We start from the raw sequence: 15,058 nt of genomic DNA on the forward strand, positions 1-15,058 counted from the left end.
GCAACCAACACTACCACGACTACTGGATGACGGATATATTATTAACGGATCAACCGAGCACAACCCGGGATAAGGTGCCCTTTCACGGTTTGGAGAAGGAAATGTCTCCAAAACCATCGTGAATTGTACTGATATTTGTAATTTAGCTTTAAGCAATACGGCCAGGCCAGAATAAAAAAAAGTTCTTAACAGCACTGATAGATGTGTTTGTTTTCGAATTTGCGCAAGTAAAGTGAGTTCGTATACTGTTTTCCTTTTTTGCTTTTATTTCACTTTTTAACTATACCACTTAAACTTAACTGACACGTGTTCTACCGCTTACGCATGGTTACCCCCCCCCCCCCCCCCCCTTGGTCGGGGGCGTAAATCATCATCATCACCATCATCAAAACAAACAAAAAACAGATGGGGGGTACAGATTTGTTTCAATAATACAAAAAAAAACCCGACGCAACGATAGATTGTTTAGGAAGAGGAATACATTATACATATACATAATTACAGCTGTTTCTTCACCGTGATCCAAATGTGTCGTGTGACTGCCGCCAAATTGCATTATTATGCGCGCACACACACACAGTTCACATTTTCGCATTAATGTTTGCTTCTGTTTTTTTTTTTTTTACATGTTACATTCAATAAATTACATACACCTTTTGTGTGCCGGGGGTAAAAAGAAAAGCCACTCACACACACACACGCGCAACACACATACTACTTCACAGGATGCAGATAGGAAAACGTAAACAAGTGTATAAACCGTGTTGGAACGCATTTGAGACTGTCTTTTTGCTGGCTTTCTGCGGGCAGATTATCATCACCGTCGTGAACGGCACCACCACCACGTTTTCCGCGTTCTTCTCTCTCTCTCTCTCTCCCCTCTAAGCCATGGCCAGCCAGGCAAGGAAGATGAGCGCCACGTACAGGAACAGCTGCGACAGGAACTGGTCCTCCTCCGATTCGCGCGTATTCTCTCGCGCCATGTTGCCCGTGCCGCGAAAGTCGCCAAAGTTGAGCGTGGAGGTAAAGAAGCCGAACGGGAACGCACCGATGCCGAACGACATGTGGAAGCTGCCGTCGCCGGTAAAGCTCTGGAAGCCGTGCGGCTGTTCCGGCTCGGTTCGCTGGCCGGCCGGCCGCGGTGGTACCTTTTTGCGGGGATCCTCCTTGCTGCCGCCGCGCCCGTACAGCGGTATCACCTTCTCCTTGCTGATCGACGATTTGCACACCGGGCACGTGTTCCGGTACCCGTTCATCCACTGGTGAATGCACGGCCAGCAGAACAGATGCCCGCACATGCTGACCACCGCATCCTTGGCCGTGTCCAGGCAAATGTTACACTCGAACATGGAGTCATCCTTTTTCTCCTCCTCGCCGGCCTCGGTGGTGGTGGAGGAACTGGCCGCCGCCCCATCGCCTCCCTCCGCGTCGGGGGCATTTTCTAGCTGTGCTTTGCTACTCCCACCGGCCGTCGAATGGGGGGAGGGAGGGTCAGCGCTCGTGTCCACCGCCGTCCCCGGCGGTCGTTTAATGGTGAAGCTACTGCTGCTGCTGCTGCTGCTGGCTCCGGAACCGTCCGAACCAGTGAAGGAGAAGCTGTACGATGTGGAGGGTTTGCCACTGTCTGTCGTTGTCGGCGCGGTTGTGGTGGACGACGACGAGCCGGACGTGTCCTCGTTGAGATCCTCTAGCAGGGGTGCGGTGGGCGCGGTGCTCACGGTCGGAGGAATCTCTGTCGTTGATGCCATTCCGCTGAGAGAATGTGGGACAATTTTACCACCTGGAATGGAAAGCCGAACGCAGAACAATTAGTATGAGCAGAACGAGGGCCTTTCCCACAACTTAAGCCTTGGATTTGTCTCTCTATGAAGATTCTAATATGCTCCCCAACTGGCCGAAAGGTTATGGTAGCTGCAGAGAGATACAAGGACTCATCGTCGACACCCTTTCTGTGACTCTTGACTGTCCTGCCGAGGAAGTCTGACGCGAAACAGGGACAAATTTAGTTCAAAATCCAACAACGAAGAAGTTGATCTTCTCCCAACTTGCTTCCGGGAGGACATAGGTAAAGCTGAGCTAACGCTTGCCGATGCGAGGACAAGCGAAGGTGCCTGACTAATTCATTCCGTTCAAACTCCAGCCCAAGAGTGGCTCTAATTTGTGTCCCACCCGTACCGGCCCGTCTTCTGTTTGCAGCTCGCCACCATGAAGAGCTCGTTGACACAGCACCAGACCAGTCATGGACCCCCGGTACCGGTTTACACGGCCGGACATTGAACCGTTGTGCCGCTACGACGACTCAATAAGAGTAGCTATCAAGGAATCAGTACGTTCCATCAAACTGTCCACCTGTGGGTTAGTAGCAGCAGGGGTTTCCATTACCATCGAGGAAAGAGCCTAATTCTACCCGACCGGACACAGCAGAAGTTGGAGTTGGAGCACGTGGCAGTAAGTATGAAAAGCACGTGTCGCAATACCGTCCATATCGATCGGATGGATTTGGAAAGGATGGTCGTCGACCGGAAGACTGCCCCCAACCAGTTCAACGGACAACAACTGTTGGTGCAGTGATTTGATGAAAGAGGAAGGATGGGCAAGAACGCTTCTTTGCAAGGTTGCCGCACTGTAACCTTGCAACAGCGATATGGACACATTTGCATACGCCACTGAAATGCATGCAGTTCACGCGGGATTAAGGAGCGAATAGAGCCCCCAAATCAAATGGAGGCATTATTGATAGAGAAACCCATCACTTCCTACTTCCTATTAGTGAGCGCGACATCAGTCTTACGGCGACGTCGGTGGCCCAATGATTGTGGCTTGGGATTGTGTACCTCACCCAACGAAACCAATGTAAATGGGCGAACGTGCCATCCCGGCCATGCGTATCCGGTGTATTAGAGGCACGTCAGAACAGTGCCACACGTGTGACGTGTGTCCTTTTGCGTGGTCGTGTTGGTGGTGGATTCTTTTTTTGAAGGATTGTCATGCATCGTATGTTAATAGAGGTGTCCCCCTGGTCGGGGGGTTGCACACGTCACGCACCATCATCGGAATGACGATTGACGTGGCACAGTTATTCCAATCAGTACCATGCGATACGATTGCGGGGTGTATCTTCTAGTGGCACCCCGACATTTAACATTCAAACCTCCAAATGCTCGAAGTTAGGCCGATTTTTGAGTGAGTAAGAGTTTGCACAGTTGCATTGGACGAAAATAGACTTTGCAAGGCCGTAAAAATATGACTTCCTGTGTCTCCAATTCACCTTGAATCCAAAATTCAAAAATATAACACAAAACTACTTCCTTCGTCAGTTCAACTGGTCTCGACCCGTGCCTTGACGATCGTAAAAATAAGCTTCAACTCTATTTCGACGCCCTGGCAGTTAGTTGCTACTCGATCTTGACACACGAAAGATTGAATAAGGTCATCTGATAGGGGTTAGCTCTATTCTATTGGTCCGTTCGGAGATCGACGACGGTCGTTTTGAGAGATTTTTTCATGGACAACTTCGTCACGGATATTGACTAGGATATTCTTCGCAGATTTGGAGCGGTCCGATGGCGGATGCGATAACGTCGCCGGTCTTCACACGGCAGGACCGGGGTTCAAATCCCATCCAGACCGGCTCCCCGTACGCAAGAATTTTGACTACTTTGCTACGGGTAAAATTGAGTCACAGAAAGCCGGAAATGGCAGGTCGCGAGACCTCTCGAGGTGTTGTGCCATGTGCCAAGGAAGGAGAAGAAGATTCTTCGCAGATTAGACGGATACCCCGACCTCTAGATACACATATTCTTCTCTGCGATATGCCCCCTAATGGACGCAAGAAATGCGAAGAAAATTGCGTCGAGATACAACACCCCTGCTCGAATTACCTCTCTCTCACAACAATCCTCTCCAATCCTCGGAACCAACGCGCGCACCCCCTTTCCCTCTATTGATAAGAACTGTGCCAGCTGCGTAATTGACCGCTCTTAAGCTTATGGCGTTCTGAATTCATCGATAGGTTCAACTGGTTCTTTTCAGTGCGTAAACACCTTCCCCAGCCAAGCAGCATTAAACGCCGCATAGCGAAAGCGCGCACGACCCTGACCGTCCTTCATCCAATGTACCAACGGTGTACGGCAGTGTGGCTCTACTATCTTGGTACACTACTTTGAATACACTTTTCTTTACATGTTTTTCTTCTTCCTCCCTGGTATCTTTGTCAACCCCCCCCCCTACAATCACTCTTCTGTTCGTGCTCGGAACGCAACGCAGCGGCCAAACCACACCAGGCAGGGACACGGTGCGGTGCGGGTTTTTAAACGGGCAGCAAACAACAAATTAGTCAACACTAGCTTTTCAAGGTTGCGGACGGGCCTTTTTGCGACCAACACTGTGTGTCTTGCCTGACCCGGCCGAGACGTACCGAGAGACGTTTTGCGGCGACCCAAAAATCACACATGTTCACAGTTACTAAACAGTTTCGGGCGGCACGCACGTACCCGGCGGCAACCTGCCTGGAAGACGTGGAAAGGTGCAACAAAAAAGGGCCCCCACCTCGTGGTTGTACATAAATATGTATGTATGCAGGGGCACGCACGGTACACGGATGGAAATCGGCTCGTTGCAATCGGTCCGCTGCTAGTACGCCCTTGATGGAAGGTGTGTGCGCTAGGGATAGTGAAAATTGGTGGCCAAAGAATATCTTCAAACCGGCGCTCTCGCTCTCTCTTACACGTTCACCGGTCGTCGATTGAGAGGTTCATTATTGCTGGATGGATGGAAAATGGATTTCAACCCGCAACCGTTACGGATGGATGGATGGGCATATTCATGAGCTAATGCCTTACCGTGGCTGCGTAAAGAAGGCATTTAATTAGCACCGGGGGAGGAAAAAAAAAGCGCCCGGTGATGATGAGGCGCCTGCAGACGTTAGAAGTCATTCAAGCAGCAACAAAATATGCTTCTGCGGCGAAACTCGGGAAGTGAAACGGAGCTTGGCTTTTCGCTGCGTAGATCGTGCCGATCTTTGGCGTTTATGACGTCTTTTGCGGTGGCATGATTGTGCGGTGCCGCGCTATCCGAACCAGCGGCAGCATAGAGAGTGCTTAGCTTAGGTCGCGCGTTATCAAATAACGCATCAACAACCACCCATCATGCCTCATCATGTGATGCGCAACAACACACTGGGCAGCCACCTTGTCGGTTGACCGTTTGCACCGTGTCTCGTCGGGCACGTGTGCGTGGGCCTTTCAAAAACCGTATTTCTACACATTTCCGGCAATTTTCGGTCATACCGCCTAAGGTGCCTCTTCTTCGCATTGAACGACCAACCCGAGTCGTCGCTTCCTGGTTTGGTGGGTCCTAAAACCGGTCGCTCGGCTTCATCTTTCCTCCTCGATCGATCTAGTTTGCGGCGGGTGTTCGTCATTAAGTTCGACTTCCCGGTTTCCATTGCAACAGCGCAACAACAGTGACCGAAGGTAAAACGGTCGACATGCCGTGTGAAGGTCGTGCAGTTCTTCCTTGCAGTTCCTTGGCAATCATTTTGCACTAAAAATGAAAGCATTAAAAAAAGTATGAAACATAATCCCTCCCCCGGAGGAAAGCGATTTAACTCGGCCGCAAAACGGAGCGGAGTGTGTCTACGCGTGCACTGCAAAACGCGGTGTTTCTCGAACATTGCGGGCTTTCTTCGGCGCTTCATTCGGAATGAAGTTAAATGCTTCGAAACTGGTTTTTGGAGGTTCAGCTGAGCTGAGATCTGACGTGGGGTATAAAAAAGGATATCTACCCCATCAGGGCCGCCGCCGTAACACTTACTGTCGGGTTGTAAAGAACGGGGAAGAAGTAACACAAAAACACATTTAATTTACAGTCTACTACTAAAAGCACCACTTCCACGGCATAAACTACAGTTGCCAACAACGGCCTGCCCTTGCTAACTAGATCAAGCACGATTTTACGTAGTAGACGTGATCCAATTGTACCAGAATGTGTGTGTTTCCGATGGGATCAAACCACGACACCACCCTCTTGTAATCGACCAACGAAAACAACAGGGAAAAAGGGGAACCGATAGCAGCGCACAGGCGCACTATTTACTGTGCTGTGAACGCGTCACTGTACTGTGGGAACACGGTAGAGGCCAAAACAGATGCACACACAACAACCAAAAACAAATCACTCAGCCCGACCGACCAACCGGGCGGACTCTGTTTTTTTTTCTTCTTGTGTCGAACCAGGGTGGACAGGATGGGGGAGGATGTGCTGGGGGGTAGTTTTTGGTGCAGCGCACCGCTTGTGACATCCCTGATGTGTTTGCACACACAACACAACGCACATCGTGGACACACACACGCGTGCAAACACAACAGACACGACACACAACCGTACCGCACACAGTGGTGGCATTGCTTCTTTTTTACACCCCTTTCAAATGGGGGATGATAGTGGCAATTCATGCCACTCCATATTCCCCCCAAGTTCGCGACGTTTCGATCGTGTTCGATTCACTTTCCAGCCGAATGGCTCCACTATCCTTGGCAAAAACTGAATGGATCGTAGTAGGATGGGGTTTTTTTTGTGGGACTGCTTTTTTTCTGCCAACCCCCAGGAAGGTTGGGAGGGCACGGTTTTGATAATAAAATCATTATCGGTTCACACTTATCTCGGTAACTTCCAGACACATATCCTTAAAACCATAGGCGAAACACTCACTAGAATTCGGACTGCAGCACTTGGACGTACTGGGAAACAATCGGGCCGTATTCAACAAAGAGACACGTACGTGTTTTGCGATATCTGCTGATTGTTCCGCCGACGGTTCTCTATCATCCATTCATCCAACCAACCACAATTCCACTGACTGATTGTTGTGTTTTGCGTTCGAACGATTATTCCTTCACACGGGCGGCAGTGCTGTTGCCATTTATTTGGCCAAACGCCAACGCAGAGGAGATTGGAGCGAAGGGGTGCGATAAATGCAGTACGCGGACTTGATTTCACGTGGGACTAGGTGGACATCCACACCGTTTTAAAATTAGTTTGCGTGTGATGAAATAATATTTTTCTTTTGCTCCCGCTGACGGGTGTCCCACCTTCGGGCCCAGCCAGCAACGTCAAACTGGTGACAGCTATGTTCATAATAAAGCACGGTTAACACACACACACACGATTCATATACAGAATCCATCAAGGAATAAAGCGGATAATATGGATTATTTTACATATTTTGGGATTGTTTTTGTAATGCATTATCGTTCTTTAATTTGTTAGTCCTGATCAAGGTATGTAGATATAGAAGGTAGAGTTGTTTAGAGCAAATTGACATTTCTCGACCTGACATAACAGTTCCGGGGTGATCGAGGGGAAGGGTATTGAGAAGAGTGATGGCAGCGTCGGAGGAGGCGCCGGTGGTGGTATCGCTTGCGATTTTTTGACGAAAAATGCAACCAAATATCGTCAATCTTCTGTGGAACAACATTTGATATGCGAAGATGACCCATAAATTAGCGAAATTGCTCAAGGGATTGAGAATTGAGGCTGTTTGTTCATGTTTGTTGCCCATACCATATGATTTTGTAAACAAACTCTGACATAACTGGACTAAAATGTCGCCCTGTCAAATCGATAAAAATCCACCTTCTAAATACATACACCTTGGTCCTGATAAGGCTCATAACCTAAACCAAAGTGAGTTGAGAGGAGGTGTCGGAATAGCGATTTCTCGGTCGGACATTTTGAAAAAAATTTTGACGTTTACTTGACTGAAATGTAAACAAACTGCGGTCAAGCATTCTTTGTTGATCAAGCAAGTGATCTCTTGCATACATTGATTAAGCTCGATCTGCTGTGCTCTTGATGAATTTTTGCTTGCAGATCGGCAAAAAAGTGGAATGATCCTATATCTCGGATCTTCCAATAGTTCGGGGATGCAAACCGGCTCCGTCTATGCCGCCGATACAGTCAGCTGCCCTGCCCATATAGGCGCTGAATCGTTACCACCAAAAACAGTTATAAATATAAAACAGAATCACCTCAGATAGCACTGACACACTACAATATCCTGATTTCTTCACTTGATCTAAGCTTTCCGAACGATATTGAACAGCAGAATGGAAGAAAACAAATCATATAATGATGTTATTGCTTCGAGAATGATAAACAACACATATAACCAGCTGATTCAATGCGGTCAAGTAAACGTCAAACTGGTGCTGGTCTTCTACTTCTTTCCATGTGTCAAAACGGGCTTTTTACGGCACCTCCTCTCAACTCACTTTGACCTAAACTGTGAACAGCTGAAAAGGAAGAGTAAGGCTGGTGGCATTGCTCGGTTGTATACGACTTTGGTTGTATACGACCTCGAGAAGCGTGTCATTGCTCGTCAGATTTGGTTGCACGACTTTTTTCGGTTTGACATTTGGATGTAAACAAACAAAGAAGGCATAAACACAAATAAATCAGGTTCGCGAGTTATCCGTTTCGACAAAATAAGCGAGTTCATCGTTTTTAACGAAAAAAGAAAATTAAATGTGAGTTTATCTGTTTTAAACTGGTTATAATATTAACCATATATATGGTTATATATTAGGTTTATTACAAAAACAGCTGCAACATGATCGCTGCAGCAAACACCAGGAGGAATACACCTCCTCCGACATACGGCCGACACAAAACAGCTTCTCAGTTTCGGTAGCCGGGCCTGTCCACCGGAGTGATGAATATTGGTCATCTTGTCGTGTATAATTTGCCCTGAGCATCCTTTTGGTACTCGGTTACATTGTGAACAGACACATTCGGCATTGTCTCGCTCCGCCTTTCGAAGCCTAGCACCTCCGCATACGAAGGAGTTTCTCTTTTTTATTTTATCTGTGCCAGCCAGTCCTGTGAGACTGAATCACACCCCGGGCCGATCAAGTTCAATAACGTTTTTGCAGACGCATGTGGAAACGTCTGTTATCTGTTGGTTAGATGTTATAAACAATACAAAGTTTTTACTTCAAATATTTTTTTTCTATTTGCAGAATGGATTCTGATACTGAACAAAAGATTTTACGGAGTACGAGCCTCGCCTTGCGTTACTTATTGTTGCAAAAACAAAGGCGGAATGAAGTCAACAGTATATTTAAGGATCGCAAGCTAAACGGGCAATACTACGTGTTGTTTCCAAAACTTCAACAAGACGAACAGAAGTTTTTCGAATATATGAGGATGTCAAAAAGAACATTTGACTACATTTTGGGAAAGATAGAACATCTCATCACAAAACAGCCCACACACGTTCCATACATTAGTCCAGAGGAGAGATTAATGGTGACTCTCAGGTATGTGGTTTTAAATCTTAGTTGTAAGGATTTTTGTAAATCTATGGCGGTTTATATTAAAGTACTAGTATCTTTGCTCATAGTGTTAAAACGTTATGTTACAAAGGAAAGCGTCAGAGTTCCCATGACATACCGAAGGTGAGCCGAACTCACCAACGATAGAAGTTAAGGATAGGATGTAAGGATATAAGGAGATGTTTAAGCTAGGGCAAAATTTTGATCGGATTGAACGAAAGCCGAAGCCACTTTCATTAAATACGGAGCTTTCGGCTCCTTGCAAAATTTATAAATAATGGTACAAAACTTAGAATCAACTCTCTTTCTACTGCGCTCTACAACCGAATGGTAATTGAATTGAATTGGTAAATGAAGGCATATTTGGTAGTTTATTAATTTTTAAAGTTTATAGGAACATATGAATTCTGTTAAACGTAAATAAAAACACTTAAACAATAACGTAATGCAATTCATGTTAACAAAAAATCATTTTTTATAGATAACTATCATCTAAACAAACTGTAACTATTACCTTTTCCCTTATTACCTTACTATTACCGTAACTATTATTATTTATTATCTTAAATATCTTAACAATTATCCTTATAATTACTAAATTTCTCTTTTAGCACGCGGTGCCCAAAACGCAAAATTTCGTCGCGTACTTCAATTTGATCCTCTATCTCTAATTTGTCCATTAACGTAACCAAACTCATCATCGCGTAATAGTTGCCAGTCTTTTGTTGTTTCGCCATCTCGTGCCTTTCCTTTTCCATGAGCAACAGATTTTCTAGTAACACAGCATCAGAAGCGCGTTTTGGCCTGCTGCCTGATGGTTGGCTACTTGATGTATGCTTTTCTGCGTCTGCTGCCTTTCCATAATCCTGCGGCTGGTTATATTGGTTCTCCTCCGTCATGAGTTCTTCCTCGAGGTTCCTCGAGGCAGCATGCTTGTTGCATAATTTATGCATTGATTTTAGAGAGACTGTTACAACTCCTGGTGATTCAAATTCAGGTTCCGTAAATTGCAATTCTAACGCAAGATATAGGGCGAATAATCATGCCTCTCGTGAGGCAACAGAAATTAGAGACAGTTTCAAGGACTATTTTTGTAGTAGACATGAATAATTTCATAAATGGTTTGTAAAATAAATAGATTTCACAATCTTTAGGCAATTCGACTGCTTTAATCGATATGGCTGTTTAATTACTTTCTTTTTATGATGCTGCACATTGTTTGGCTATCAGTATACATTGTTGGTTTGTAGATTATATCCTTTCTCCTATTTGCAGTGATGTTTGCATTGTTTTTAGTTAAATTTATGTATTCTCGTTTCATGTTGTTATTCGTAACTATACGACTGTAAGTGATTTTTTTATCATGCCAATTCTATCAGCTGTTTTGCTGTAAGCATTTTTTTCTCATATTTTAAAATGTATCATGTGCATACCTTTTTTAAGCTTGTTTTCTCAATACTTTCAAAAATTCCCTTTTTCATCGAACGTTATTTTCCAAACATACAACTTTCATCAGGAAAATTTTATTAAAATTATGATTAAAAAAAGGATTATTTTATTTATCAATAAACCTATATTTTTTGCTTATACATGAAAAAAATTATATGTACATTAATATCAATATTTTTTGGCCATACTTTTCAGCAAAAGTATAATTTTTCGGATGTCGGCAGTTTTTTAATTATCGTAAATGAATTGAGCGATTTCGATTACAGTATTCGAAGCGCAAGATACTAAAGAGTCTTAAATACACATACCACAGCACCATTCGCGAAACGTAGTGGTACACCGTTCTAGCTTCATCATGACCACGAGCAACATTGTACGTTTTACTGCTGTTTTCTATGGATTCTCCATCAATTCGGGATTATGCTTTTTAATGCTAGAACCGGCAATGCAAAAAAACCATTCATCGTAGCGGATATAGAGCGATTCATCTTAGTTTTTCATCAATTGTGGAAAAAATATATAAATGTAATAAAAATATTAAATAAAATATTATTAAAAACATTAATTATGTGACATTAATATTATAACTCCTTAGAGAGACTGAGATAATGAGATTAAGAACTACGTAATACTGAAACAAAACAGCAGCGAGACGTAATTATAGATTACATTTTAAAAAGATAACTACTTTATAGTTGTTATGGGTTCATATGTTCTGATGATGTGAGTATTGTTATGTGCTCATATGTATCGATGCTGTATTGTTAGTTATTGATTGATTTTAAAGTAACGTTTTCTATCCTAAAACCAGCGTTGTGGTCCATATTATATTTTGCGTTAGTACTATTAAAACATTTCTATCCATATAAAACTATTTTGGGGTCGAGCAACGCCATAGCAATGCACATAACATAGTAAGATAAAAAATACGCTAGAATGGTAACAATTGTAATAGAACAAAGTGTACCAATTCATTTGATTTTGCGCATTAAAATGAGAATACTTTCATTTTTATTTACTTGGATGTAATCCAAATTTTCGATACAGTTATAACGTTTGGGAATGAATAGTTCCTAAAACTTACAATTAGATTTAAATCATCCGTCTGATGAGACAGTAAATGGTTCGCATACTTATTGTCTTTGCTATAAATAAGTACCACAAAACAATAATAAATATTACCTGTACATGTGTGAAAGTGTGTGTCTCGAAGGAGTAGCGACGTACTATATGCAACCGTGAGAATGGTCCTCTTATTGTGCTAACATCTAACGAATGAAAACTCATTGAGCCTCGACTCATCATTATATTAAAAAATATATGATATTTTTGAAATCAAATAATTAGCGAAAAATTACTAAAAAACGGTACAAACCCTGGATGTAAATTATTCCTTTTTCATTATAAAGTTATTACACTTTACTTTTAAATCCGTCTGAACCTCGATGCTGCTAGGATCGTATTGATAAGATTGACAGGAACGTAAAATTTTACTTGTCGACGACGATTTCAAATTGGTAGATGAGTTGTCCTAACTATGCGAGTATGCAAACGATGTCAACATAACTAGTCATCGTTCATGAATCTTCTATTTTCTTGCATGCCAAAAACAAAGAAAAACTATAACAAAAATCAAATCAAGATTTCTCTACTCGGTAGAATTAATGATCGGTAGAAATCAGACGTTCAATAGACCTTGCGAGAACAATACACTACTGTTTAAATACACAGCTGTTTCAGATTGCAAAAGTTGTTCTTACTCACCCAATCCTAAAAATACGTTTACCGGAAAAAGATCGTTATCAACAAGGGTCCGCCGTTAATATCCGATTCTGGTTAATCAAGGAAAAGCCCAATCTTATCATTATCATCCGGGGTGATATACAACGCAACGAAGAAACTAGCGCGAGAGTATCGGGTCTGTTCATTCTTCACTTATTCAACCCACTCGTTTGCCGGTTTGTTCCCGCAGCAAACTGGATACATGGATGGATCGATAAGATACAACGAAATATCAGATGCAGTTAATGAAAGACTAGTTTTATGAGAACCTCCATGCCACACACAGCGACTTTTAACAGATACATACCTTCAACATTAAGCTCCGCTCCTATCTCATTCCACGCTTTATTTGTCACCGCTCTATTCTTATACATGCGATCGCGCAGATCCCAAAGAAAGCGCCGTTCTTGCACTAAAGAGATCAAAAATTCTTCGTCAATTACAGTTTTTGCCATGGCGATGTAGCTGTTTGTAGCAAAATCACTTGTTTACAAATAATCCCGCAATCCGTCATTTGAAGAAAAACAAAGGTTTTTTTTGAGTTTATACCAGCGAGTTCACTCGGTTTACACGACCGTCCGACCAAAATCAAAAATTTTTGATTTTGGTCGGACGGTCGTGTACAACCAAATCTCAGCTGTCAAATCCCATACAAATCCATCCGACTAGTTGTATACAACCGAGCAATGCCACCAGCCTAATGTTTACATCTGCTGGCACTACTTGACGGCTGTCAACGTCAGTTGTCAGTTGGGTGTACCGTTAGTACGGTGTTTATCAAAACAGATCAGCCCACTTTTGGGTGGCAAGTCGCAAAAAGTGTGTTATTCAAAGAAAGAGGAAAGAACTCTGTACAGTGCGCTGCGCTTCATATTTTAGCCAATAGGTAAAGGCTTGTGTTGTAAAGTTGTATGTTTGTTACCAGAATCCTGCATCATCTGTGCACCCAGTCCAGTCCAACGTTGCCCCTGCTGACCTCCTTTCCTTCACGGTAAGAAGAACCTTTGACCTATGGTGCTGAGGGTTTGGTTGGGGAGTTGTATTTGTGTAGCATTGTTTACAACCTCGCTATCTGCCGGGGTTGCTTATCAGGTGAAGCAATCGACTATTATCCAGAGGAGGGACTAAATTTAGGTAGCCCCCCTTCTGGGTCAGGTCATGGTGGTGGGAGCCCAAGAAGGACTCTGCACGACAAGCGCAGCTGTATTATCACCAGATAATGCAAGAAAAGCTTTATCATTCCGTGTTCCCTGTTTGCGATCGTTTTCCCTTTTTCTTTTAGCGTACTGATAAGTAGACTACATCGTAGCTTTGTACGGCACTGACGTACGTTTTGTGCGTTTTCATTCCATTTTCTCATTATTAAATAATTGCAAATTAATTTGGTTCAATTCTAGGCTCGCACCCCATTTGCTCAGTGTTTGTTGCTGTTCCTGTTTGACCGTTTAAAGATGTCCCTTTCGAGACCGCTGTATAACCTGCTCGGTTCCTATCTGGAACAACTCTTCGAGCATCCGCTACGCACGAAAGCTTTAACGAGGTAAGGCTCAGTAACTCAGTGCCGCCAACTGGTTTTTGCTGCCCCTACTACTTTCATTTTATGTTCATTTCAGCTGCGTTATTGCATCGTCCGCCAACTTGGTCTCACAGAAGCTGGGTGGTGCCAAGCAGGTGAACACGGACTCGGTGCTGGCGTACGGGCTGTTCGGGCTGATCTTTACCGGTCCACTGTCGCATTTCTTCTACAGCTGGTTGGATCGCATCACGAACGATAGCCGGTTCAAGAAGCTGCTGATGCTGCTGGGCGAACGGGCGCTGTTTGCGCCAGTCATCACGGCACTCTCGCTGTACTTTATCTCACGGTTTGAGTACAAAAGTCACGATGAAGCGTTCGTCAATTTGATTACCCAGTATCGGAGCATTCTGCGGGGCAATTGGAAATATCTGACGCTGCCCGTGTTTATCAACTTCAACTACATTCCGCCGATGGTAAGTAAACGGGGGGAGTGTGGCAGAGGAGTACACGGATAATATGGCTAAACCATTGACTTTTCGACCCCGTTTTTTTCCTGCAGTTGCGCGTTCTCTTCGCAAACATCATTGGCTTCTGCTGGATGGTTGTGCTGTCCACCAAGCGAAGGAAAGCGGAGCAGCGTCGCCAGGCTCAGGAGAAGAGCAAGTCTGTCTGATCTTCCCAACCTTCTCGACCGCTGGAAGACCATCGAACTGAACTGAAACAGAACTTGACCGGCTAAGCCCAGTCCGACAACTGCATTTGATTGTATCATTTAATTCCAGTGCACACACACACACATTTTTTCTGGTGGAAAAGAAACGAAAATCAGCACGCAGTGCTATTGGATAGATAAGGGGTTTGGGAAAAAGAAGAAAAAAGAACGTTTTATCTATTAAGTGTTCAAGTGGATATTGTTTTGTTTTAAATAGTCAAAAATAAAAGCGCCATCAAACTGACATTTTTAAAGCATAAGTTT

At 44.0% G+C, this 15,058-nt stretch overlaps 2 protein-coding genes and 2 long non-coding RNA genes across 12 annotated transcripts; 2 read left to right on the top strand and 2 right to left on the bottom strand.

The window, feature by feature from the left end:
* Window positions 1-604: 604 nt before the first annotated feature.
* On the bottom strand, window positions 605-7,115 carry LOC118510520 (E3 ubiquitin-protein ligase RNF185-like). 5 transcript variants are annotated; one of them, XM_036052454.1, is made up of 2 exons: window positions 6,712-7,115; window positions 605-1,780 (listed from the first exon to the last, which is right to left on the bottom strand). In XM_036052454.1, exons 1-2 carry the CDS (start codon window positions 6,830-6,832, stop codon window positions 882-884), a joined length of 1,020 nt encoding a protein of 339 aa, XP_035908347.1. In that variant the 5' UTR covers window positions 6,833-7,115; the 3' UTR covers window positions 605-881. The 5 variants fall into 5 exon arrangements, with proteins under 5 accessions (XP_035908347.1, XP_035908348.1, XP_035908350.1 ...); XM_036052455.1 differs by having other exon boundaries at window positions 6,782-7,114; XM_036052457.1 differs by lacking the exon at window positions 6,712-7,115 and adding an exon at window positions 5,982-6,197.
* Window positions 7,116-8,300: 1,185 nt separating this feature from the next.
* On the top strand, window positions 8,301-10,511 carry LOC118510525. The gene is made up of 2 exons (XR_004906022.1): window positions 8,301-8,528; window positions 9,021-10,511. It is a non-coding gene; the product is annotated as an uncharacterized LOC118510525 (long non-coding RNA).
* LOC118510524 lies at window positions 8,572-13,145 on the bottom strand. Of its 4 annotated transcripts, none has more exons than XR_004906021.1 (3): window positions 12,874-13,145; window positions 12,549-12,760; window positions 8,572-8,956 (listed from the first exon to the last, which is right to left on the bottom strand). It is a non-coding gene; the product is annotated as an uncharacterized LOC118510524 (long non-coding RNA). The 4 variants fall into 4 exon arrangements; XR_004906019.1 differs by lacking the exon at window positions 8,572-8,956 and adding an exon at window positions 10,868-11,272 and having other exon boundaries at window positions 12,874-13,142; XR_004906020.1 differs by lacking the exon at window positions 8,572-8,956 and adding an exon at window positions 10,868-11,217 and having other exon boundaries at window positions 12,874-13,139.
* Window positions 13,146-13,238: 93 nt separating this feature from the next.
* LOC118510523 (PXMP2/4 family protein 3) lies at window positions 13,239-15,054 on the top strand. 2 transcript variants are annotated; one of them, XM_036052468.1, is made up of 4 exons: window positions 13,239-13,557; window positions 13,964-14,106; window positions 14,180-14,555; window positions 14,642-15,054. In XM_036052468.1, exons 2-4 carry the CDS (start codon window positions 14,018-14,020, stop codon window positions 14,753-14,755), a joined length of 579 nt encoding a protein of 192 aa, XP_035908361.1. In that variant the 5' UTR covers window positions 13,239-13,557; window positions 13,964-14,017; the 3' UTR covers window positions 14,756-15,054. The 2 variants fall into 2 exon arrangements, with proteins under 2 accessions (XP_035908361.1, XP_035908362.1); XM_036052469.1 differs by lacking the exon at window positions 13,239-13,557 and adding an exon at window positions 13,598-13,892.
* Window positions 15,055-15,058: the final 4 nt, after the last annotated feature.

The sequence above is a fragment of the Anopheles stephensi genome, chromosome 3 (assembly GCF_013141755.1).
Source record: "Anopheles stephensi strain Indian chromosome 3, UCI_ANSTEP_V1.0, whole genome shotgun sequence".
Lineage (NCBI taxonomy): Eukaryota > Metazoa > Arthropoda > Insecta > Diptera > Culicidae > Anopheles > Anopheles stephensi.

What these genes read in the sequence shown, in the direction of transcription:
- LOC118510523 (XM_036052468.1), top strand. Translation starts at nt 14,018, where the DNA reads ATGTCCCTTTCGAGACCGCTGTATAACCTGCTCGGTTCCTATCTGGAA. An exon ending in CGCACGAAAGCTTTAACGAG is followed by an intron (nt 14,107 to 14,179) that starts GTAAGGCTCAGT and finishes TGTTCATTTCAG; the next exon opens with CTGCGTTATTGCATCGTCCG. An exon ending in TCAACTACATTCCGCCGATG is followed by an intron (nt 14,556 to 14,641) that starts GTAAGTAAACGG and finishes TTTTTCCTGCAG; the next exon opens with TTGCGCGTTCTCTTCGCAAA.
- LOC118510520 (XM_036052454.1), bottom strand. Translation starts at nt 6,832, where the DNA reads ATGGATGATAGAGAACCGTCGGCGGAACAATCAGCAGATATCGCAAAA. An exon ending in GTGCTGCAGTCCGAATTCTA is followed by an intron (nt 1,781 to 6,711) that starts GTGAGTGTTTCG and finishes TTTCCATTCCAG; the next exon opens with GTGGTAAAATTGTCCCACAT.